This window comes from Scyliorhinus torazame, chromosome 2, assembly GCF_047496885.1.
Source record: "Scyliorhinus torazame isolate Kashiwa2021f chromosome 2, sScyTor2.1, whole genome shotgun sequence".
NCBI classification, from domain to species: Eukaryota; Metazoa; Chordata; class Chondrichthyes; order Carcharhiniformes; family Scyliorhinidae; genus Scyliorhinus; species Scyliorhinus torazame.
The window spans coordinates 159,641,181-159,665,467 of record NC_092708.1 but is presented as its reverse complement, the minus strand read 5'-3'; the positions used below and the strand labels follow the sequence as shown (position 1 = coordinate 159,665,467).

General features: G+C 49.1%; 1 protein-coding gene across 2 annotated transcripts in view; it reads left to right on the top strand.

Annotated features, from left to right (window-relative positions):
* The window catches only part of pgap1 (post-GPI attachment to proteins inositol deacylase 1), a 263,763-nt gene that overhangs the window by 52,088 nt on the left and 187,388 nt on the right, over positions 1-24,287 (top strand). For both annotated transcript variants that reach the window (XM_072478690.1, XM_072478698.1), the window contains exon 6: positions 8,139-8,191. In XM_072478690.1, coding sequence (XP_072334791.1) covers positions 8,139-8,191 — 53 coding nt within the window. The remainder of the gene's footprint in view (positions 1-8,138; positions 8,192-24,287) is intronic.

The following is a 24,287-nucleotide window of genomic DNA, read 5'->3' as shown; positions in this document are numbered from 1 at the left end:
TTTTGTTCGGCAAGGAAATCAATCTACCTTCGCCTTAAAAATATTAAATGACCCCCTGTCCACCATCTTCTGAGACAAGAGTCCAAAGTCTACAGTCCCACAGTCCAAAAAGATGTGGAGGTTAGGTGGTTTTGGCATGCTAAATTGCCCCTCAGTGTCCAAACAAATGGTGTGGGATTACTGGGTTATGGGGATAGGGTGGAGGTGTGGGCTTGAGTAGGGTGCTCTTTCCAAGGGCCAGTGCAGACCCGATGGGCCGAATGGCCTTCTTCTGCACTGCAAATTCTGTGATTCTAAGAGAGTTTCAAAGCTGTACAACCTTCCGAGAGAAAATAATTCTCCTAATTTCTGTCCTAAAAGGGCGACCCCTAATTTTAAAACTCGCCCACAAAAGAAAACATAATTTCCGTGCAGGACCATTCAGGACTTGTATACTTCAGTCAAGTCACCCTTCAGTCAAGTCACCCGTCACTGTTTTTAAAAAAAAAAAATAATAATAATAATTTTATTAAATTTTGCATTTTTAAACTGTACATACAAAAAGAAAAACATTTGGATGCAACAGTAGCAAGTTACATGTTCTACCTTTTTGTTGACACCCCCCCCCCCCCCCCCCCCCCCAAACTTCCCCTCTTTTGCTCATTCCAAGTCTTATCCTAGGCCCTTTCTTACACCTTAGTGATTTGTTTGGTGTTTGTCTTTTTCTTGTGACATTGTGTTGCGCCCTCTGGTCCCTGTGTTGGTCTTCTCTCGCTCCCCCTTGGTGTTTCCTCCAGTTTAGCCACCCCCCCCCCCCCCCCCCCCCACTCCTTGTTCCTGTCCGCTCTCTGTGGCCCTGTTGACTTCGAACAGGTCTTGGAACAGGCTGATGAATGGCTCCCACGCTTGGTGAAAGCCATCTCCAACCCTCGGATGGTGTACTTGATCTTCTCGAGAAGGAGAAATTCCGATAGGTTTGCTAGCCAGTCTGCAGCTGTGGGTGGTGCTGCTGATAGCCAGCCGAGCAGGATTCTCCGGCGAGCGATTAGGGAAGCGAAAGCAAGGGCATCGGCCCTCTTCCCCATATGAAGTTCTGGCTGGTCCGATACCCCGAAGACGTCCACTCTCGGCCACTGCTCCACCCTCACCCCAGAAACCTTGGACATTGTCTCAAAGAAGGCGGTCCAAAAACCGGCAAGTCTGGGGAAGGCCCAGAACATGTGGGCGTGGTTGGCTGGGCCTCCCTGGCATCGTTCACATTTGCCCTCCTCTGCTCATCCTGGTTCTTGTCAGGTGTACCCTGTGCACCACTTTAAGCTGCATGAGGTAAACCTTGCGCAGAAGGTGGTGGAGTTGGCCCTGTTCAGTGCTTCGCTCCAGAATCCCCACTCTTCCTCCCATTTCTTACTTGTTCCATCCAGTGGGGAGCGTGTCCTTTTTAAAAGTTGTCCATATATGTCCCCACAGTTCCCCTTTTCCAGACTGTGTATCCAGTATTTCCTCCAACATTGTGTCTCCGGGCCTTCGGGTATCTCATCGTCTTCTTGCGAAGCGGAGGACGGTTTTGACCTGCAGATGTCTGAGTTCCTGTCCATCCAGAGAGTTTGAGTCTCTCTGTCAGCTCTTCTAGGGTCACTCGTTTGTTCCCTGTGTAAAGGTCCTGAACTGTCAGTGTCCCCACGTCCTGTCGTCTACTCTTAAAAGGTGGCGTCTAGCAGGGCTGCTGGAAACCTATGGTTGCTGCAGATGGAGCCCTGGTGGACACCTCGGTTAGCACGAAGTGTTGCCTCATCTGGTTCCAGGTTCTGGTGTTGCTACTACCACTAGGCTGGTTGAGTGTTTTGCTGGTGGGGGTGGGAGCGCTATTGTGGTGAGGGCCCGGAGGGTTGTCACTGTACAGGAGGACTCCTCCATCCCCATTCCGTGTTTAGTTCCTTCACCGGTCCCTTTACTCTCTTGGCTGTGGTTGCCCAGTGGTAGTACTGCAAATTCGGTCCAGTGGTGCGCTATCTGGATCCCCAGGCAGCAGAATTTGTTTTGGGCTATTTTAAATGGTAGACCATCCAGCTCTGTCCCTCCTCTTGGGTTTACCAGGAAACCTTCACTTTTGCCCAGGTTGAGTTTGTAGCCTGAGAAGGCTCCGAACTCGCCCAGAAACTTTCGTGATTTCATTCATGCCGCTTTGCGGGTCCGAGGTCTATTGGAGCAGATCATCCGCATAGAATGAGACTCTGTGTTCTCAGCCTCCTCTTCAGATTCCCTTCCTGCCTCTCTGGTCTCGCAGGGCAATTGCCAGGGCGAACAGGAGCGGGGACAGCGCGCATCCCTGGTGCCTCTGTGCAACTGGAAGTAATCAGAGCTGTTGGTGTTGGTTCGAACGCTCACCTTGGGGGCGTTTTACAGGCGTTTTATCCATGAGGTAAACCCTGTCCATAGCCTAAACCGCTCCAGTACCTCAATGAGGTACTTTCACACGACTCTGTTGACACCTTTTCTGTGTCCAGAGAGATGATCAGCTTTAGTGTTCACTCCCCGGATGATGTTTGCAGTTAGCTGTCTACCCTTAACGATGCCTGTTGGTCTTCTGTGACCATCTCTGGTATGTAGTTGTCCCGTTTCCTTGGCCAGGACGTTTGTGAGTTTATCGCGTCCACATTGAGCAGCGAAATGAGTCTGTATGATCCGCATTCCGTTGGGTCTTTGTCAGTTTTGGGTATCAGCAATATGGTGGCCTGTGTTGGCGTTGGAGGCAGATTGCCCCTCGCTAGCGAGTCTGCGAACATCGCCTGCCGGTGCGGGTCGAGAGCCGGTGCAAATGTGTAGAAGATCGCTGGGAACCTGGCGCCTTCCCTGCCTGCATGGAGTTGATGCTCTCCATGATCTCTTCCTGTCCTATTGGGGCTTCCAGCTCCCTCTGTCTGTCGTTCCCCACGACTGGCTTGTCCAGTCCATTGAGTAACTGTTTCATCCCCGAGTCCCCGTCAGGGGGCAAGGTGGTGTATAGTCCCAGATAGAAGGCCTCGAATGCTACAGGAATGATAGGTTTGTTCCACACAGCCCTTCCTTACCCGCAGCTGGTCCTTCTCTCTCAGGTGCTTCTCTTGGAGGAGGACTATGCCGACTTTCGTACTTTTCAGGTGGGCGAAGACTTTTCACTGGGCTGTTAAGTCTCTTGCGTTCCAGGTGATAATCCTGGTGGGGGTATGTGTGTGTGTATCCCTGAGGGATCAACCATGCTTACCTGGTGGATGCGCCCCACACTCGTGGGGGACGGGGTGGATGCGGGCAACATTCGCGGGGGGGGGGGGGGGGGGGGGGCTCTCGCTTTGTTAGGTGGCCATCCAAAATGGCCGCAGTCACTGTTCTCTTCATGAGGCCAGGTCCCTATGCTCTGGAGTTTCCCAATGTCCAGAGGTCACCCAACATGGCCGCCAACGATGTGTACACCATGTGGGTGAGCTCCTGCACTCCGGGGTTTCCCTTTGTTTAGGGACCATCCAAAGTGGCTGCTTGTGGTGCCACCTTGTACCATCAACAAGAACCTGACCTGCTGCAGCCAGTCTGGAATCCTTCCTTATCATTATGTCCCCCATGTGGTCCCGATTCCCTCCTCTATTCCCCCCCCCCCCCTCTTAGTTCCCTGCTAGTTGGTGCCCCCTTCCATGGTGGCTCTGACCCCCTTCTGTGCCCATTCCTTTGCTGTCCTCGCTGTCTCCTCCTCACTCTCTCCAGTGCTCCTCTGCCCTCGCTCCTTCCCTCCTATGAGCTAGTGCTACCACTCACAGCGAGGCAGTGCCGTCCCGCAAAAATTGTCCATGTCCGTCACTTTCTTTTTTTTCTCCCTTTGTCTTCCTCACCACTGCTTTGTTTGCCTTTTCTCCAGGCTGTTTGCACGCACAAACATGTCCACCTCTGCCAGGGTGGTGAAATAATGTTCATTATTCTGGAATATCTCCCAATGCCTGGCTGGGAATAACATCCTGAATTTTATACCATTCTTGTACAGGGCCGATGGCGTGGTTGAACTCGGCCCTGCACTTTGCCAGGTCTGCCCCAATGTCCTGATACACCCTTATTCTGTGTCCTTCCCAACTACTTGATTTGGTCTGTCAAACCAACGCAGGACCCTCTCACTATCCTGGTACCTGTGCAGCTTGGCGATTATCGCTCTCGGCTGCTCCCTGGCCTTGACCTTTGGTTGGAGTGACCTGTGTGCCCTGTCGATTTCCGGCAGCTTGGGGAAGCAGTCCCTTCCACCCAAGTTGCCCAGCATCTGGGCCATGTCGTCAGTTGGGTCTCTGCCCTCAATCCCCTCTGGCAGGCCCACTATTCGTATATTCTGTTGCCTGGACCAGTTCTCTCTGTCCTCGACCTTCCCTTTCAGGTTCCCTTGGGTCACTTCCGACCTCTTTATTTCTACCTCCAGAGCGGTGATTCTGTCACTTGGTCGGCTGATGTCTTTTTGAGCTCCTGGATCTTTCTTCTCTGCTTCTTTCCCATCCCATCGAGCGCCATCTGCATGGTGGCCAGTGCCACTGCCACCCTGACTGCCACCTGGATCTCCACCTTTATCTCATCCTTCATTGCGGTCAGCTCCTTAATCAGGAATGTTTTCCATCCCTCACCAGGTTGGGGGGTGGAGCCGTCGGTCTCCCTCTCTCGGGGGTTGCCGGACACCCCTCACCTCGTGCGTCCACCGATTCACTCTTTCGCTGCTGTTGCCCTTTTCCACTGTTTCTGGTTTCCCTGCGGCCTCTCGAGCTAGTGATTGCTGGCATATTATCCTTCCTTCTTCTTTGCCTTTTTAATTGAGGAGCTGAATGAGTCTGAGTTTTGGGGCTAAATTTGGCCAAAGTGCCTATTTTGCTGTATCCTGGGAGGAGAGCCACCTGATGTGCAACTACTTGGCACATCCCCGTCACCGGAAGTCCATCTTTGCTCTTCTAAACCCCAGTGGTAATGAGCCCAATCTGTCTAAGCTTTCCTCATAATACAGCCCACTCATTCCAGGTATCAATTTAGTAAACTGCCTCCAATGCATTTACAACCTTCCTTAAATAAGGAGACCAAAACTGCACACCATATTCGAGATGTGGTTTCATCAATGCCCCATATAAATGAAGCATAACATCCTTACTCTTGTGCTGATGGACTGGAGAAATTCTCCATTGGGCATAGGAAGTTATAAGGGTGAAATTACTAAAGGGAGCAGATTCAAGAAAGTTGACAAAAAGGGGGATAGATGAGGAGAAATGTTTTAATGAAGTGAATTGTGATCGAGATCCACTTCCTGAAAGGGTTCGAGGAAGCAAATTCAGAGATAGCTTTCTAAAAGGAATCACATCTCTGCTTAAAAAGGAAAGATTTTCAGGATTGTAGAAAAAGAGATGGAAAGTGGGAATAATTGATCAGCTTTTTCAAAGATAGCACAATTGGCCAATTAACCACCTCATGTTGTATGATTCTTTGAATCCGAGGAAATATGCTGCTGTTGATGATCCACAATGACTCATCCATCTTCAGTTTTGGGCTTCTATATCTGACCATAGCCTGTCCACTTAGCATAGCAGTTGTGTCACAATACGTATTAGAGAGTGTCTTCATTGTGAAGATCAGACTTTGGGCTGGATTTAATGTAGCCCATCGTAGCGGTTAACAAGACAGCTGGGTTGAATTGCGGGAGATGCTGTGCATCAATCTCTTCCAGCGTGAAAACCTCCCATGCTTAATTTGGAGGTGGGACCAGATGCAACCAACTTGAGGTGGTTTGCCAGTTACTCGTTATTGAGCCAGCTGACACCAATTATCTCTGAGCCCAGCAGAATTAGTGGTGGCTCAGGGATTATATGCGAGTGGTGTGGCATTCCCATGCTTATGGCGGGAAGGGGAGGCAGGGTCCTCTTTCATTCAGTATCACTTGAGGGAGCTGGCCATTGAAAGCCACCCCATCCCCACTTTGCCTGCAACATCCCTGCCTCCTACTGCCATGACCGCCATCTCACCCTTGGCGATCCTAGGCCCCTCCAGTCACAGTGATGGAGAGACTGACGAGCTGGCAGTCCCGGTGGGCAGGATTTCTGCCTGAATCCTGGGGGAAACCTGACGCTGGCCAGTGTGCCTAGCAGGCATTTAATCTGATTGAGCTTTTCCCTCAATCGATGGGTTGAACTTGCATTAGTTCCATTAAATTCTGTCCTTTACAAAATCTGTATGCCAGTCGGTCCTTTTTATAAAAAAAAATTTAGAGTACCTAATTAATTTTTTCCAATTAAGGGGCAATTTACCCTGGCCAATCCACCTAGCCTGCACATCTTTGGGTTGTGAGGGTGAAACCCAAGCAGACATTGGAAGAATGTGCAAACTCCACACGGACAGTGACCCAGAGCCGGGATCAAACCTCGGACCTCGGCGCCGTGAGGCAGCAATGCTAACCACTGCGCCACCATGCTGCCCCCAGTCATTCCTACCAATTGTGGACAGTAGAGTTAGTAGCAGACAGGTTAGTGAAGGCGTATTTAAGCAGTAGATTCCTTCCTATTGTTTCCTCACCAGTTAACTTGGGGTCAATCTAGCAGCCTGGACTCGGCCAGCTCGATCAGGAGTGGCACAAACAAGCCATACTCGCTGCTGAATATATTGCACCTTTCTTAATAGCCTTGATTCCTCCTGTGCTCCCTCCATGTGTTGGTGATGGACTGATTCATCAGTTTGGGGTGAAGGTGGGTAATAATCAGCAGAAAGCTTCCTTGGTTTGTTTAGACCTAAAACCATGATATTTCCATGGGGTTCAGAGTCAGTGTTGATTACTCCTACCCATGATTTCAGGTGTATATGTTTAGCCTGTGGATAGCTGGTGAATACCAAGGATGGTGATTGAGGAGTCTGGGATTTTGGTTCACAGGTGTGACTGTGAGTTTGTTTGAATTGTCTATGGGAAAACGCTATTAAATTAGGTACCAGTCTCCAGATATTAGTGAGGACATTTTTAGGTTGACTGGCCTAATATTGTTGAATCCTATTTCGGATTTATTGTCAGAAAAATTCTTTTTGTAAAGAGGGTAATTAGAATGTGGCGTGCCTCAATGGATATTGAGGCAGAAATTAGGGCATCAATAAAAATGGAATTGAAAAAGAATATCTTGAAAATGGAATTGAAAAAGTAGCTTGATTTGACAATACTTTAAATAGTTCAACCGTATCAAGTGGAAATTTGGTTATCTGACTGGACAGAATTGTATTTTAACATCTGGCGACTGAGAAAGTATGTGATGGCTTGCACATTCTAAATGGCAAGCATGAGGTTTTGTCACAAGTCAGGAGTTCCATTACACTGACTGGGGTACGCAACTTTCTTAGAAGCCTCTCGGACATGTTACACCTCTTTCTGCATGCCAGGATTTTTTTCACCTGTGGAGAGAAATCGGTCTGCTCGCAGTTTGACTTTTTTGTTATATGAAAGTATCTAGACTGCAAATACAAAAACTGTTTGTGTTTCGGAAAGGGTTTCTGCAAAGCAATTTTCCATTTGAAACTAAGTAATCTTTCTATTTCACACTATTTTATGGAAGGATGCTGAAAAATCTAGAAAATGTCTAAGCTGTTCTGGGTCTATATAGTTAAAGCAAATTTTTGGCCACTGTTACTTTCTCAGACTTGTATAAAAATATTGTTTGTACTGGGGACTTGGAGGGAGACTACAGTAATAGGGTCATTATATTCCTTCCCATTTCAATTTATTTCCTTGCCCATACAGCTACCATATTGACCATGGGAGTTTCAGTACATTATAAATAAAATATCTCTTATCATTGATTTGGTGCAACAACCGAAAAATAATGTGCATCTCAATCACATTGTTGGCTGCCAGTAAGGTGTTTTGTGAAGAGAATGGTTTACTGCTAGTTTTACCTGAGAGTAATTAAGCTGCTCTTTGCCTTCAACCTGTTGCTCACTATTACTAGAAGGCCACATTATAGATGCTTTTCAGTTTTCCACAAGGCAATTTCTTGAGCTCTGCTGTGAGATCAGGAGACTGTACCAAACAAACGTTGAGTATTTCTTGGTGGGGGAATAGTGAGTAATGCTGCAGTTTTAGACAGGCACTTGATAAAGACTACAAAGATATACTGAATAACCTGACTGTGCTTTTTATTTCATAGACATCAGCTGTCCCAAAGGCATGGCTTTCTACAGATCACCTCTGCATAGTTTGGTAAGTATAAAGAAAGACCAATTACTGGCAAGTTATTATTATATGAATGTAGTTACAGATAGGGGAGAGAGGAATCCTGAAATCTATTTTCTTGCCTTCTGTCCATAAACAGAGAGGTGTATTTTTGAAATAGGCTGTGGCGTGTTTCCCCAAACCTTTGGTTTGAGAGGTAAATTTGTAAAGTGACTCGCAGCAAACTCCCTTTAGAGATAAATCAGAAGAATTGTTTATTCACACATTCAAACCTGGAGAATGGTCGTAACATGCACACAATAGGGACATAGGAAAGAGGCGTTTTTGCAACTATGGATAACTTACAAAGAAAACGAACGACAGATATCGATATCAGTTCATCTGATTGCCAGAGTTCATTGGGTTCCTTCGTGGAAGAGTTACAATTCGGGTCGCTTCAGCTAGCTGGAGCAGGAGCTGCAGAATTTCTTTAAAGTTCATGGTGATACAGCAAGATAAGATTGGTCTACAGAGACTTGGTCTGCTTGGCAGACTATGACCGGAATCTTGCAGAGAAACGGGTTTCAAGGAAGCTTCACATTTGATGTAGGGTGTTTGACAGCCTGGAGACCTGCTGTGGCATTTGCAGGTTAAACGGCAGACTGACTTGACAGTCTAGAAATGTAATATTAAAACTTTCCAGGAGCTTGGGCCATGTGAAATTGCCCATTAGTGCATCAGTGTTATGGGTCCAGGTTTACAGAACCCCAAAGTGTTCCATGGAGTTCAACCGACCCACAACTTTTAATAGATTGTGGTGTGGGAAGCACACGGCGTACTCTTCAGGTGTGATACAGAAATTATGGACAAATGGTTTTTAAAATAAAACAATGTTTCTTCTATGAACTCAAGTTAACCTTTTAAAAACAAACATTGAATATCTTAACACCCATTACTTCAAAGATAACCCCAAAAGACTACAACACTAAATAATCCTTCAAACTATTCCTTTAAACATCCAAAAGACTTCAAACCTTCAAAAACAGACATGAGGTTACAATCAATATATTTATAGTCTTTGGATTTGGATTTGCAGACATCAACAGACCAGCTCTGTGTTTCTTCCTCTAGCTCACAGCAAGACACACAGCTGCCTTCTCAAACTGAAACCAAAAGCAGAAGTGAGCTCAGCTCCCCCCACCCTCTGACATCACTTCCGTAATATGATCAGCTCCATTTCTTAAAGGTACATTGCTTAAACATCCATTCCTTAAAGGTACTCTCACATGACAGCCAGTTGCAGGCTAATGGGCAGTTTCTATGCCTCAGGTCAAAATCCATTAGTCAGGCTGGGGAGACGGGTTGTTTTCTGGTTCATAATTCTGTTGTTTATGAGGACACATTACAATGAGAGGTGCGAAATCCGACCAGGATGAGGGTTGATTTTTTTTGTCCTGTAACTGCTGTTGGAAATTTCCAGAAATGGATAGAAAACTGGTTGGCAGAGAGGAAACAAGAGTAGGAATTAATGGGTCCTTTTCAGATTGTGGGGTGCCACAGAGAACAGTGCTGGGACCCCAGCTATTCACAATATATGTTAATGATTTGGCTAGGGGAACAAAATGTAACATCTCAAAGTTTGCAGATGACACCAAGTTGGGTGGGAGGGTGAATATGGTGAGGATGCAGAGATCCTACAGCATGATCCGGACAGGTTGGGCGAGTGGGCAAATCAATGGCAGCTGCAGTATAATTTGGATAGGTGTGAGGTTATTCACTTTGGAAACAAAAACAGGAAGGCAGATTACTACCTGAATGGTTATAAATTGAGAGAGGGGAGTGTGCAGCGAGACCTGGATGTCCTTGTGCACCAGAAGCTGAAGGTAAGCATGCAGGTGCAGCAGGCGGTAAAGAAAGCTAATAGTATGTTGGCCTTCATTGCGAGAGGTTTTGAGTACAGAAGTTGGATGTGTTGCTGCAATTATACAGGGCCTTGGTGAGGCCACACCTAGAATATTGTGTGCAATTTTGGTCTCCTTTTCTGAGGAAGGATGTTCTTACTCTCGAGGGAGTGCAGCGAAGGTTTACCAGACTGATTCCAGGGATAGCGGGACTGTCATATGAGGAGAGATTGACTGGGTTAGGATTGTTCTCGCTGGAGTTCAGAAGAATGAGGGGGGGATCTCATAGAGACTTAGAATGTCAGGACTAGACAGGGTAGATGCAGGAAAGCTGTTACCAATGATGGGTGTGTCAAGAACCAGGGGTCACAGTCTGAGGATTCATTTCGGACAGAGATGAGGAGACATTTTTTCACCCAGAGAGTGGTGAGCCTGTGGAATTCATTACCACAGGAAGTAGTTGATGCTAAAACATTGAATATATTCAAGAGGCGGCTGGATATAGCACTTGGGGCGAATGGGATCAAAGGCTATGGGGAGAAAGCGGGATTAGGCTATTCAGTTGGATGATCAGTCATGATCGTGATAAATGGCGGAGCATGCTCGAAGGGCCAAAAGGCCTCCTCCTGCTCTTATCGTCTATGTATCTATGAATGTAAACTTGTGAATTAAATGACCTGCAGCAGCTATCGTTTGGTTCAGCAAATTCCATTTTTTAAATCAACCAAAAAGTAAAATATGGGTTAAACAATTCATTATCTCATTCATGTCTTAGGGACTTAACAATAGAAAGAAAGGCAAAACACACTCAAGTATCATCAGTGCAGCCAGTTGCTATTATTGGTTACATTGTCGTCAGCACCTTTCCATTTATGTCAGATAATAGTGCTGCAGGAAATCCATTAGGGATAGGATAGCTTCATATGTTGCACTTTTTGCTGATGGCTGAAGAGATCTATCCATGAGAGGCAGGTTCTGCCACAAATTCCACAAATGAAGTGGCTATCGGGTGTCACTGCGGATTGTTGTTTTCAGTGTTGGCATCTTTTGCCAATGATCATCATGTGGCGAACGCTGCCCCATAGGTGATCTCGCCATTTCACTCTGTTGTTGGCTTGTATCTCCTAAGTGTAAAATAGGATGTTTTGGGCCTTGCAAACACCCTTGAAGTGGAGTTTTGGCTGTCTGATTGCTGGAACAATTCACCATTCAGAAAATCCTTGGTTATGCTTCCATCTTCCCTTCTGCGAATGTGTCCGAGAGCAAGCAAAGTCACCTGTACTTTAAAAAAAAAAAAAAAAAAAAATATATATATATATATATATATATATTTTTAGTCTCCTTTTTCACATTTTCTCCCAAATTTACACCCACCAACAATAACCTATAATCAGCAACAAGTATGTCAATCCCCATAACAATAACAATGATCCCATCCTCCCACCAACCCCCAAACATTAGCCCACATATTTACATAACCAAATGTCAAAAAGGAATCCGGGATTACCCATAATCACCTTTAATAAACACAGCCCCCCCCCCCCAACTAATGTTCGATGTTATCCAGTTCTTGAAAGTGCATAATGAATAATGCCCATGACTTGTAGAACCCCTCCGTCCTTCCCCTCAGTTCAAACTTAATCTTCTCAAGAGTCAAGGGGCACAAGGTGGAGAGGCTGCTCTCCATCCCAACAGGATCCGCCTTCGGGTGATCAACGAGGCGAAGGCTACGATATCTGCCTCCGCACCCGTTTCCAACCCTGGCTGGTCCGACACCCCGAATATGGCCTCCCAGGCACCCGGGTCCAGTTTCACATGCACCACCTTGGAAATTACCCTAAAAACCTCCTTCCAGTAATCCTCTAGCTTTGGACAGGACCAAAACAAGTGACCGTGATAAGCGGGCCCCCCCTGCAACGCTCACACACATCTCCCACTCCTTCAAAGAATTGGCTCATCCTTGCCCTCGTGAGGTGTGCTCTGTATACCACCTTCAGCTGTATCAGCCCCAACCTCGCGCACGATGTGGAGGCTTTTACTCTCCGGAGCACCTCACACCAGACCTTCTCCTCTATAACCTCTCCCCACTCTTCCTCCCACTTTACTTTGATCCCTTCCAGTGATGCCTTACTCTCTTCCAAAATAGCTCCGTACACTGCTGACACTACCCCCTTCTCCAGTCCCCTTGTCAGCAGCTCCTCCAGCAATGTGGAGGCCGGTTCCTCCGGGAAGCTCTGTATCTCCTTTCTGGCAAAATCTCGAACCTGCATGTATCTAAACATTTCTCCCTGCTCCAGCCCATACTTCGCTTCCAGCTCCTTCAACCCTGCAAACCGACCTCTAAGAAACAAATCTTTTAGCGTCTTAATCCCCTTCTCTTCCCATTTCTGAAAACTTCCATCCCACCTCCCTGGCTCAGATTTGTGGGTCCCCCAAATCAGCATTTCCCTTGACTCTGCCCCCAACCCGAAGTGTTGGCGAACTGCCTCCAGATTTTCAATGAAGCTATTATTACCGGACTCCCTGAGTATTTCCCCGGAGCTATCAGCAGCGGTGCTGTTGGCAGTGCTTTCAGTCCCGACCCCCTGCACAAACTCTCCTCCGTTCTGACCCACTGGGAATCAACCCCTCTGACCCAGCTCCGCACCTTCTCCACATTCGCCGTCCAGTAAGAATACATCAGATTCGGAAGACCCAAACCCCCTGCCTGCCTTCTCCTCTATAGCAGCACCTTTCTCACTCTGGCCACCTTCCCTCCCCATATGAACGAGGTAATCCAAATCGGTAGGCATTGAAAAATAAACAGAAATCGTGGCAACACGTTCATTTTAACCGCCTGTACCCGACCCGCCAGTGACCGAGGGAGACTCATCCCACCTTGCCAGATTGGCTTTCACTCTCCCCACCAAACTAGAGATGCTGTATCTGTGAAGCCTCCCCCACTCCCGGGCAACCTGCACCCCCAGATATCTAAAGTGAGTCCCTGTCCGACGGAATGGCAGCCCCCCACCCCCCGGCCAAGACACCACAAAATGTCACTCTTGTCTAGATTCAGCTTGTACCCCGAGAAAGACCCAAATACTCGCAGTAGCTCCAATAATCCCCCTGTCGACACACTTGGTTCCGACACACACAATAGCAAGTCGTCGGCATATAAGGACACCCCATGCTCCCGAACCTCTTAATGAGATGACCAACGGCTCAATCGCGAGTGCAAACAGCAGGGGGGACATAGGACATCCCTGCCTCGTCCCACGGTGGAGAGAAAAGTATCTTGAGCTGATGTTGTTTGTGCGGACACTCGCCTTCGGCTCCTTATATAGTAGCTTTACCCAGTTCACAAATCTTGGTCCAATTCCAAACCGTTCCAGAACTGCCATCAAGTACCCCCATTCTACCCGGTCAAACGCCTTCTCGGCGTCCAATGCCACAACCACCTGTTTCCTTCCCCTCTGCCGGTGCCATAACGATGTTCAAAACCCTCCTAATGTTCGAAAAGAGCTGCCTCCCTCTCACGAACCCCGTCTGATTTTCACCTATTAACTCGCGAGGCACTCCTCCAGCCTACCCATCAGTACCTTCGCCAATACTTTTGCGTCCACATTCAGAAGTGATATGGGCCTAAACGACCCACACTCCGTCGGATCCTTATCTTTTTTTAGCAACAGTGAAATCGATGCCTGCCCCAAGGTTTGTGGCAACGCCCTCTTCTCTATCGCCTCTTCAAACATCCCTACCATCAGGGGCGCCAGCTTATCCTTGAATTTTTAATAATATTCCACCGGAAACCCATCCGGCCCTGCCACCCTGCATCCTCCCTATCGCTTCCTTTATCTCCTGCTCCACTATTGCTCCTTCTAATGTAGCCCTATCCCCCTCCCCTAGCCTTGGGTACTCTAACCCATCTAGAAATTCCTGCATCTCACGATCTCCCCCAGGTGGTTCTGACCTGTACAACCTCTCATAAAACTCCTCAAAAACCTTGTTAATCCGCTCCGGAGCCACCACCAACTTCCCTGCCCTATCCCTCACCTGAAGAATTCCTCTTGTCGCTGCTTCCCTCCAGAGCTGACCTAACATACTTCTCTCCATGTTCATAAACTGCACCCCTTGCTCGTCTCAGTTGGTGCACCGCCTTCCTGATAGACAGTCGGTCGAAGCTCGTCTGTAGTTCCTTTTTCATTTTCCAGCTTCGCTGGGTCCCCTCTTCTGCATAACTCCTACCTACCTCCAACATCTCATCTATTACCCTCTGTCGCTCCAACGTCTCCTCTTTGACAAAGTCACCTCTCCTTGACGTGTGTCAACATCCTTAGGAGATTTGTCTTTGAGAGGACTGCCACAGTCGTGATTTTGTTCTTCTATGAGTTTTTTATCATAGAATTTTACAGAGCAGAAGGAGGCCATTCAGCCCATCGAGTCTGCATCGGCTCTTGGAAAGAGCACCCTACCCAAGGTCAACACCGCCACCCTATCCCCATAACCCAGTAACCCCACCCAACACTAAGGGCAATTTTGGACACTAAGGACAATTTATCATGGCCAATCCACCTAACCCGCACATCTTTGGACTGTGAGAGGAAACCGGAGCACCCGGAGGAAACCCACGCACACACGGGGAGGATGTGCAGACTCCGCACAGACAGTGACCCAAGCCAGAATAGAACCTGGGACCCTGAAGCTGTTAAGCAATTGTGCTATCCACCAGGCTACCGAGTTGCCCAGAATGAGCTGTGAGCAACAAAGATGAAAGTTGTTGAACTTTCTTTCTTGACAGATGTATGTTGTCCTTGTTTCACAGCCATATAACAAGGTGCAGAAAACACATTGTGGTGATATGCCTGTAGATAATATATGTAATCAGCAGTGTGACCACCCACCAGCAGGCGGTGTCAGACATCAGTCAGGTGACATCCGGCGACCAACAGAAAGTTGTAAGGCGAACATGAGGACAGTCGCGCATAAGGGTAGTTCCAGGAGAGTCTAAAGTAACTCATAAATAACTTGGCCTGTATAAAATTCTGATTACCTTACCACGTGTACATTAATAAATCATTGTTCTGGCTAAGTCACCAGCAATTTTTTAGAATCATTGCAAGACAAGATCACAGAACACAACACACATTACTCCTAAACCAGTATCTTGGTGTCAAGAGTTTTTTCATGCATGTTTCACGAGTTGGCCAAGCGTGGTAATTGCTTTTCCTATGCGTGTGTCAGGTTCTGCATCTAAAGACAGATTTTCTGGTGCCATGGATCCAATAGAGCAGGATTTGCTCACCACTTCTAGCGGGGAATCATTTAATGTGAGCAAGGGCAGGGATATGACACCCTATCTCACAGCCATGGATTTCTTGATGCATATATTTAGTAAGGGAGAACAAGTTACAGGCATGGGTGAGATTATCAATGAGTCTTTGTAGCTGAGTTTCTGTGTGAGTGACTAGCGTAATATCATCAGAGGACAGGAGTTCTCTGTTCAAGATCTGCTACACTTTCAATCTGGATACTTTGTTGTCCTTGGCCTCTGAACAAGTATGTAGGTCAACTGCTCCCATATCTGCAGAGAGGGCCAAGGTTAGGAGCATGAAGAAGAAAATACCAAAGTGGAGGTTAGGACACATCCTATCCTACTTCATTCTTTACCCTGAAACTGTCAGAAGTTGTCAAGTCAAACTGTGCAGTACAGTGCATGTTGTCATGAAAGGGGTGGATGGCCCGTTCCGGTTGCGGCTATGCCTAGGTAGGTAGCGCGGTCAGCAGCTCCCGCCGAGAATGGACTTTTGGGCCCTTTTACGGAGCTCCAGTGGCACTTGGACGGCGATTCCCGGTGTGGGAACGGAATAGTGAGGGTCCCCCAGCGCTGTATGGGGTGGACCAGGAGTGGGGCAATCAAAAAAGCGGCTTTGGAGAAAAGAGGAGAACGGGCGCAAAAAAACAAGATGGCGTATGTGACCACGATGCTGGGAACGCTGATGGGTGCGGGGGCTTTCCCGCGACCCCTGGAGCTGGATGGGGCACGCAGAATCCTGGCAAGGAGGCCTAGGGCGAACGAGCCGCTGAGTGCTATGGTGGTAAGATTCCACCGCTTCATTGATAAGGAGTGTGTCCTGTGATGGGCGAAGAAGGAGCGAAGTAGCAGGTGGGAGAACTGTGCGATCCGTGTTTACCAGGACTGGGGTGCAGAGCTGGCCAAGAGGCATGCGGGATTCAACCGGGCCAAGGCGGTGCTCCACAACAAAGGGGTGTAGTTCGGGCTGTTACAACCGGCAAGGCTGTGGGTTACATATCAGGACCGGCACCACTATTTTGACTCGCCGGATGAGGCTTGGACTTTTATAAAGAACGAGAAGCTGGACTTGAACTAATGGACTGCAGTATATTGTTGGGGCATGCAGGGGGGGGCGGTGTTATGTTGTTTTTTTCCCCCATGTTCTCTTTTGTTTTCGTTGCCCCCTTTGCCCTGGGCCCTCGAGGTTCTGGGCTGGGGGGGGGGGGGGGGGCAGATGCTGGGATGCTGCTTTGCTGACTGGAGGGGAATTAATTTTCAGAGTAAAGGGGAGAGTCGGGACGGGGAGCCTCCGGCTGGGAGGTGGGAGTGTGCGGGAGGCGTGGGCACGTGGCTGGCCTAAAAAAGGAGATGGCTAGTCGTAGGGGGTAGTTAACCCCCCGACCAGGCTGATCACGTGGAACGTGAGGGGCCTGAATGGGCCGGTCAAGAGGGCCCGTGTGTTTTTGCACTTAAGGGGGCTAAAAGCAGACGTAGCCATGCTACAAGAGACTCCCCTGAAGGTCGCGGATCAAACCAGGCTGAGGAAGGGATGGGTGGGGCAGGTGTTCCACTCCGGGCTGGATGCGAAGACCAGGAGGGTCGCAATCTTGGTGAGCAAGCAGGTGGCATTTGAGGCGGGGGGTATTGTGGCGGATAAAGCGGGTAGATATATTATGGTGAGTGGCAAACTGCAGGGGGCCCGGGTGGTGTTAGTGAATGTGTATGTTTCGAACTGGGACTATGCAGAATTCATGAAGCGGATGTTGAGTAAGATTCCGGATTTGGAGTCAAGCAGTCTGGTAGTGGGGGGGAAGGGAGTGGACCCGTGGAGATTCGCTAGGCCAAGGGTGAAGGAGTTTTCTTTCTTCTCCCACGTCCACAAGGCGTACTCGCGGATTGACTTTTTCATGGTGAGTAGGGCGCTAATCCCGAGAATGGAGGGGGTAGAGTACTCCGTCATTGCGATCTCGGACCATGCCCCGCATTGGGTGGAGTTGGGGCTGGGGGAGGAGAGAGGCCAGCACCCTCTGTGGCGGCTGGACGTAGGACTGTTGGCGGATGAGGAGGTCTGTGGGCAGATTTGGCGGAGTATCCAAAGCTATGTGGCGACCAACGATACTGGGGAGGTTTCAGTGAGTGTGGTCTGGGAGGCACTGAAGGTAGTTATCAGGGGGGACCTAATTTCAGTCAGGGCCCACAGGGAGAATCATAGAATTTACAGTGCAGAAGGAGGACATTTGGCCCATCGAGTCTGCACCGGCTCTTTGAAAGAGCTCCATACCCAAGCCCACACTTCCACCTGGATGGAGAGGGAGAGGTTGGTGGGGGAGATACTTGGGGTGGACAGAAGGTATGCGGAATCCCCCCAAGGAGGGGTTGTTAAAAGAGCACCGGAGCCTGCAGGCAGAGTTTGACCTGCTTACCACCGGGAAGGCTGAGGCTCAGTTGAGGAAGGTACAAGGAGCGGTGTATGAGTATGGGGAGAAGACAAGCAGGATGCTGGCACATCAAATGCGGAAGAGAGAGGTGGCCAGGGAAATTGGGCGGAATTAGGGACAGGCGGGGTAACACAGTGCTGAGCTCGGCAAGGATCAATGAGGTCTTCAAGGACTTTTATGGTAAACTGTATGAGTCAGAACCCCCGGATGGGGGGGGGAGGGGATGAAGCGATTCTTGGACCAACTGAGGTTTCCTAAGGTGGAGGAGGGGCGGGTAGAGGGATTGGGGGCACAGATTGAGATGGAGGAATTGGTTAAGGGCCTGGAGGGTATGCAGTCGGGCAAGGCCCCGGGACCGGACGAATATCCCGTAGAATTTTACAGGAAATTCTCAGAGCTGGTGGGTCCGTTATTGTTGAGAATCTTCAACGAGGCTAAGGAAAAGGGAACCCTTCCCCCGACGATGTTGCAGGCTCTGATCTCGCTCATCCTTAAGCGAGATAAGGACCCGTTGCAATGTGGCTCCTACAGGCTGATATCGCTCCTTAATGTAGATGCCAAACTGCTGGTCAAGATCCTGGCCACCAGAATTGAGGACTGTGTCCCGGGAGTGATCAATGAGGACCAGATGCGGTTTGTCAAGGGCAGGCAGCTGAACACGAATGTGTGGAGGCTCCTGAATGTGATCATGATGCCATCGGAAGGAGGGGTGCAGAAGTGGTGGTGGCAATGGACGCGGAGAAAGCCATCGATCGGGTGTGGGAAGTGTTCGGCAGATTTGGGTTTGGCGAGGAATTCACAGGGTGGGTTAAATTGTTGTATCAGGCCCCTGTAGTGAGTGTGTCGACGAACCAGCTGCGGTCGGAATACGTTAGGCTGCATTGAGGAACGAGGCAGGGGTGCCTCCTGTCCCCCCTGCTGTTTGCCCTGGCAATCGAGCCGCTGGCCATGGCGTTGAGTGAGTCTAGAAACTGGAGGGGGCTGGTTCGGGGGTGGGGGAGCATCGGGTTTCACTGTGTGCGGATGACCTGCTCTTGTACATTTCGGATCCGGTGGAGGGGATGGGGGAGGTCATGCAGATCCTTGAAGATTTCGGGGACTTTTCGGGGTATAAGTTGAATGTCGGGAAAAGCGAGCTTTTTGTGATACATGCGAGGGGCCAGGAAAAGAGACTGGGAGAGCTACCACTTAAGATGGTGGAGAGGAGCTTTCGCTATTTGGGCATACAGGTGGCTAAGAGTTGGAATGCCCTGCACAAGCTCAATCTAGCATGGCTGGTGGATCAGATGGAGGAAGAGGTGTCGCTTTCCCTGGCGGGCAGGGTGCAGTCCGTGTAGATGACGGTCCTCCCCAGGTTCTTGTTCATCTTCCAGTGCCTTCCGATCCTCATCCCCAAGTCCTTCTTCAAGTGGGTGAACAGGATTATCACGGGATTTGTGTGGGCAAACAAGTGACTGTTAAGTGACTGTTCTTCGAGCGCAGTCGGGGTGGGGGTGGGCTGGCGCTGCCAAACTTCTGCAGCTATTATTGGGCAGTGAATATATCCATGATTTGGAAATGGGAGAGGGGGGCGGCGTGGAAACGGTTGCAGGCGGCGTCTTACAGGGATACTAGCCTGGGGGCATTGATAACGGCACCGCTGCCGCTCCCGCCGACACGGTACACCACGAGCCCAGTGGCGATGGCGACATTGAGGATCTGGGATCAGTTGGGACGGCACAGGGGGAAGGTAGGGGCCTCAGTCTGGACCCCGATACGAAACAATCACCGGTTTGTTCCAGGTAGAATAGACGGTAGGTTCGTTCCAGGTAGAATAGATGGTGGGTTCCTAAGCTGGCACAGAGCAGGTATTAAAAGGATGGGGGACTTGTTTATTGATGGGACTTTTGCTAACCTGAGGGTGCTGGAAGAGAAATTTGGGTTGCCCTCAGGGAATACCTTTAGGTACCTGCAGGTCCGGGCTTTCGTGAGGAAGCAGGTGGGGGAATTTCCGCTGCTCGTCGACCAGGAGGATACAGGACAGGGTGGTCTCGGGCATGTGGGTAGGGGACGGAAAGGTATCGGACATATACCAGGAACTACAGGAGGTGGAGGAAGCCTCGGTGGAAGAGCTGAAGGGCAAGTGGGAGGAGGAGCTGGGTGAGGAACTGGATGAGGGCCTGTGGGCAGACGCCCTGGGCAGGATCAATTCCTCCTCCTCTTGTGCCAGGCTTAGCCTGATTCAGTTTAAGGTGGTGCACCGGGTGCATATGACAGTGGTGAGAATGAGCACGTTCTTTGGGGTGGAGGACAGGTGTGTGAGGTGTTCAGGGAGCCCAGCAAACCATGTCCATATGTTTTGGGCATGCCCGGCACTTACAGAATTTTGGAGAGGCTTTGCAAAGGCTATGTCCAAGGTCTTGGACACGGGTAAAACCGAGCTGGGGGATAGCGATATTTGGGGTGTCAGAAGATCCAGGAGTGCAGGAGTCGAAAGACGCCGGAGTCTTGGCCTTTGCCTCCTTGGTAACCCGGAGACGGTTCTTGTTAATGTGAAGGGACGCGAAACCCCCGAGTGTGGAGACTTGGGTCAGTGACATGTAGGTTTCTAAGTTTGGAAAGGATAAAGTTTGCCTTAAGAGGGTCCTTGCAGGGGTTCTCCAGGCGGTGGCAACCGTTCCTTGACTTTCTTGCGGAACGTTAAGTGGAGGTCAGCAGCAGCAGCAAACCGGGGGGGGGGGGGGGAACGGGACGGTATGGGTGGTGGATAGATTTCACTGGTAAAGGGCAGATACCCCACCTTGTTTTGTTAAGTTAATTCGTTTTTTCTTTTCTTTATTATTATTATGTTTCTGTTGCTTTCGTTCTGTAGTGGTTTGTAAAATTCTGTAGAAATTTTGAATAAAAGCAAATTAATAAAAAAATAAAAAAATGGAAGGGGTGGATGATATTGAGGAGCTTTTGAATCTTGCCCTGCTGATGTTGAATTGTTTGGTGAGATCGATGAAAGTAAGGTCAAGAGGTATATCCTATTGCCTACACTTCTCTTGTAGCTGGCATATGGAAAAGGTCCTGTCTATTGTACCAGCGCGGAAACCACAGTGTCCTTCTGGATGCACCCGGTCTGAAATATGAGGAGTTTTTATAGCATGACCATAGTGAAGACCTTTGTAGTTGCAATCTCCTCTGTCATCTGTATTTTTGTGTGATGTGATACTTTTTGTGTCAGCTTTGTCCTGTGGTATGGGTCCCGCCATCCAACAAAGGAGGAGATCACAAAACCCATCTGCTTCACTCATGTCCGTTAAGGAAGGAAATCTGCCATCCTTGCATGACCTGGCCTACATGTGACTCCAGACACAGCAATGTGGTTGACTCTTAAATTCCCTCTGAAGTTGCCGAGAAAGCCATTCAGTTGTATCAAACCATTAAAAAGTCTAAAAGGAATGAAACTGGACAGACTACCCAGCATCGACCAAGGCACAGGAAACTACAACGCTAAACCCAGCCCTGTCGACCCTTTCAAAGTGCTCCTGGGGGCCTGTGCCAAAATAGGGAGAGCTGTCTCATAGACTATTCAAGCAACAGTCTGACATATTTCAACTCTCAATCATATCTTACAGATAATGTCTTAGACATCACCATCCCTGGGTAAATCATGTCCCACCAGCAAGACAGACCCAGCACAGTGATATACGGCTAGGAGGGAGTTGTCCTGGAGCCCCTCAACATTGACCCCTGATCTCATGAGATCTCATAGCATGGACAAAGAAACCCCTGCTGATTACCAGGGGCCGTCCTCCCCTCTGCTGATGAATCAGTGCTCTACATGAAGGAAGCACTGCGGGTGGCAGGGGTGCAGAATGTACTCTGGGTGGGGGCCTTCATTGTCCACCACCAAGAGTGGCTTGGTAACACCACTACCAACCGAACTGACCGATCCAAAAGTACATAGTTGCTAGACTCAGTCTGCGGTAGGTGATGAGGAAACTCAGAAGAGGGAAAAACGTACTAGACCTCATCCTCCCCAATCTGCCTGTTGCAGATGCATCTGTGCATGATAGTATCGGGAAGGGTGACCATACTGCTTGTGGAGACCAAGTCTTGTCTAGGACAAGGGCATCAAATATATGGGAACACCACCACCTGAAAGTTCCTCTACAAGCCACTCACCATCCTGAGTTGGAAATATATTGCCGTTCCTTCACTGTCACTGAGTCAAATGCTGGAGCTCCCTCCCACCAACACTGTGTGTATACCTACACCACATGAACTGCAACAGTTCAAGAAGACAGCTCGCCACCAGCTTCTGAAGGGCAATTCGGAATGGACAATCAATGCTGGCTTAGCCAGCAAAGCTTACATCCATTGAATGAATGAAGGGAAAAATGTGACAGTAGTTGGGACTTTAATGCTTGAGCAGTTTAGCTGGGATTCCATCCTTGCCAGGTAGTTTTCTGCTTGCTGAGAAAACAAAGGCCTTTTTAACCTCAAATTAAGAGGTTTCTGAGTCTATTCCAACCATGACGGGAAGCTAAGGGAGAGTGTCAAACGCAGACCGCCGACTGGAGATGTCCGTCTCATGGGAATGCAGCTCACGGTAGTGTTCAACCCAATGGAAAATCTGTTTACTTCTGTCAGTGAGTGTGTCACCATCTGCCAATCAAGGTGATGGTCGGACCAAGTGCCCTCTTGCTCCCACGCAGAGATTTCCATTGTCCTGGGCAGTTTTGATTTCTTGACGTAGGTTGATCCATGTTTATTTGTGCAATATCTTCCTGTCAATCGTGTTAACTGCTTTCAAGTCGAGACGTGGCTGTTGTGCATCAGGCAGCTTTATTTTTTGCTTCTATGTTCAATGACAGATGTCGTGCGATTTAACAAAAAAAAAGGAGTCCTGTTTTGGGTGCAAATGGCGGGGTGTTTCTTGGCATCTGCAGAGTTGGAACGATCCCACTATCCCCCTGCAGTTTTCTCTTTTCCTTTTTTTGGTTTCCCCCGCCCCCCGCCACCCCACCCCATAAGGGCAGGGCACCCCTGGGTCTGATCCCTGTCACCTGGGCACTGCTAGCCTGGCACGATTCCCTGCCAGCCTGGGTCTCACGAGGCATTCCAAATGTTGCAAATCTCACCAATCTCGCAAGCGGCCTCTTAACGGCCTCGGCGCATCACTGGGCCAGGTGCAACGAGGCCATTCGTTTACACCCATCATCTCACTAAATAAATCTGAAATTTGTTGCAGGTTCCGCCTTTTCCAGATGTTGCTGCTCCTTTGTCATTAATTATTGAACTCCAAACTTTGTCAAAGGTAACATTGGCATTTCCTTGGACCTTCAATGCCAGCATTTCAAACAAAAATCAATTCTGTGACTCTTCATGAAGCCACGTTGCAAAGTTATTCATCCTCGGTCATTTCAATGTGAATGTTAAGGTGAGGAGCTGGGTTAGAGGAGGGGTCTCCCAGTAGATTAGAATGGAGGAGAGTCTGTGTAGGAGGTCGGGGTTGAGGGCGTTGGCAATAGCGCCGCTCCCAATGGCCCCGGGGAAGTACTTAGGGAGTCCGGTAGTAGTACCGACGTTGAAAATCTGGAGGCAGTTGCGCCAGCACTTCAGGCTGGGGGTGGGATCAAACGAAATGCCAATTTGGAGGAATCACAGATTTGAGCCAGGGAAGTGGGATGGGAGTTTTCGGAGATGGGAGGAGAAGGGAGTCAGGGCATTAAAGGATTTGTTTCTAGCGGGCTGGTTTGCGGGACTGAAGGAGCTGGGGGCGAAATATGGGTTGGGGCAGGGGGAAATGTTTAGGTGTATGCTGGTCTGAGATTTAGCTAAGAAGGCGATACAGAGCCTTCCGGTGGCACCAGCCTCCACACTGTTGGAGGAGGTGCTGACGACGGGGGGAATGGAGAAGAGGGTGGTGTTGGCGATTTATGGTGCGATTCTGGGAGAAGAGAAGGCACCACTGGAGGGGACTAAGACAAAGTGGGAGGAAGAGTTGGAGGAGGGGTTGTAGTCTGAGTGCTCCAGAGGGTGAATGCCTCAACTTCATGCGCGAGGTTGGGGCTGATACCGCTGAAGGTGGTGTATCAAGCGCACCTCGCGCAAAGGCCGACTCTTTGAGGGGGTAGAGGATGTTTGTGAATGTTGCGGGTGGCGGGGACCCCCACAAACCATGTTCCTATGTTTTGGTCCTGTCCAAAACTGGTTGTTCAGAGAAATTTCGAAGGTGGTACATGTGAAGCTTTAACCGGGTCCTTGGAGGCCACATTCAGGGTATCTGATCGGCTGAGGTTGGAATCCACCATTCACCCATACATAGTCATCAATAACATACACAGTCCAAACCCCCCCTAATGTTCGATGTCATCCAATTATTGAAAGTGCATAATGAACAAATCCCGTGAATTGTAGAACCCTTCCTTCCCCTCAACTCAAACTTCACGTTCTCAAGTGTTTAAAAACTCCAACAGATCCCCCAACCACGCCAGGGCACAGGGTGGAGAAACTGACCTCGACCCCAACAGGATCCGCCTTCGGGCAATCAGCGAGGTGAA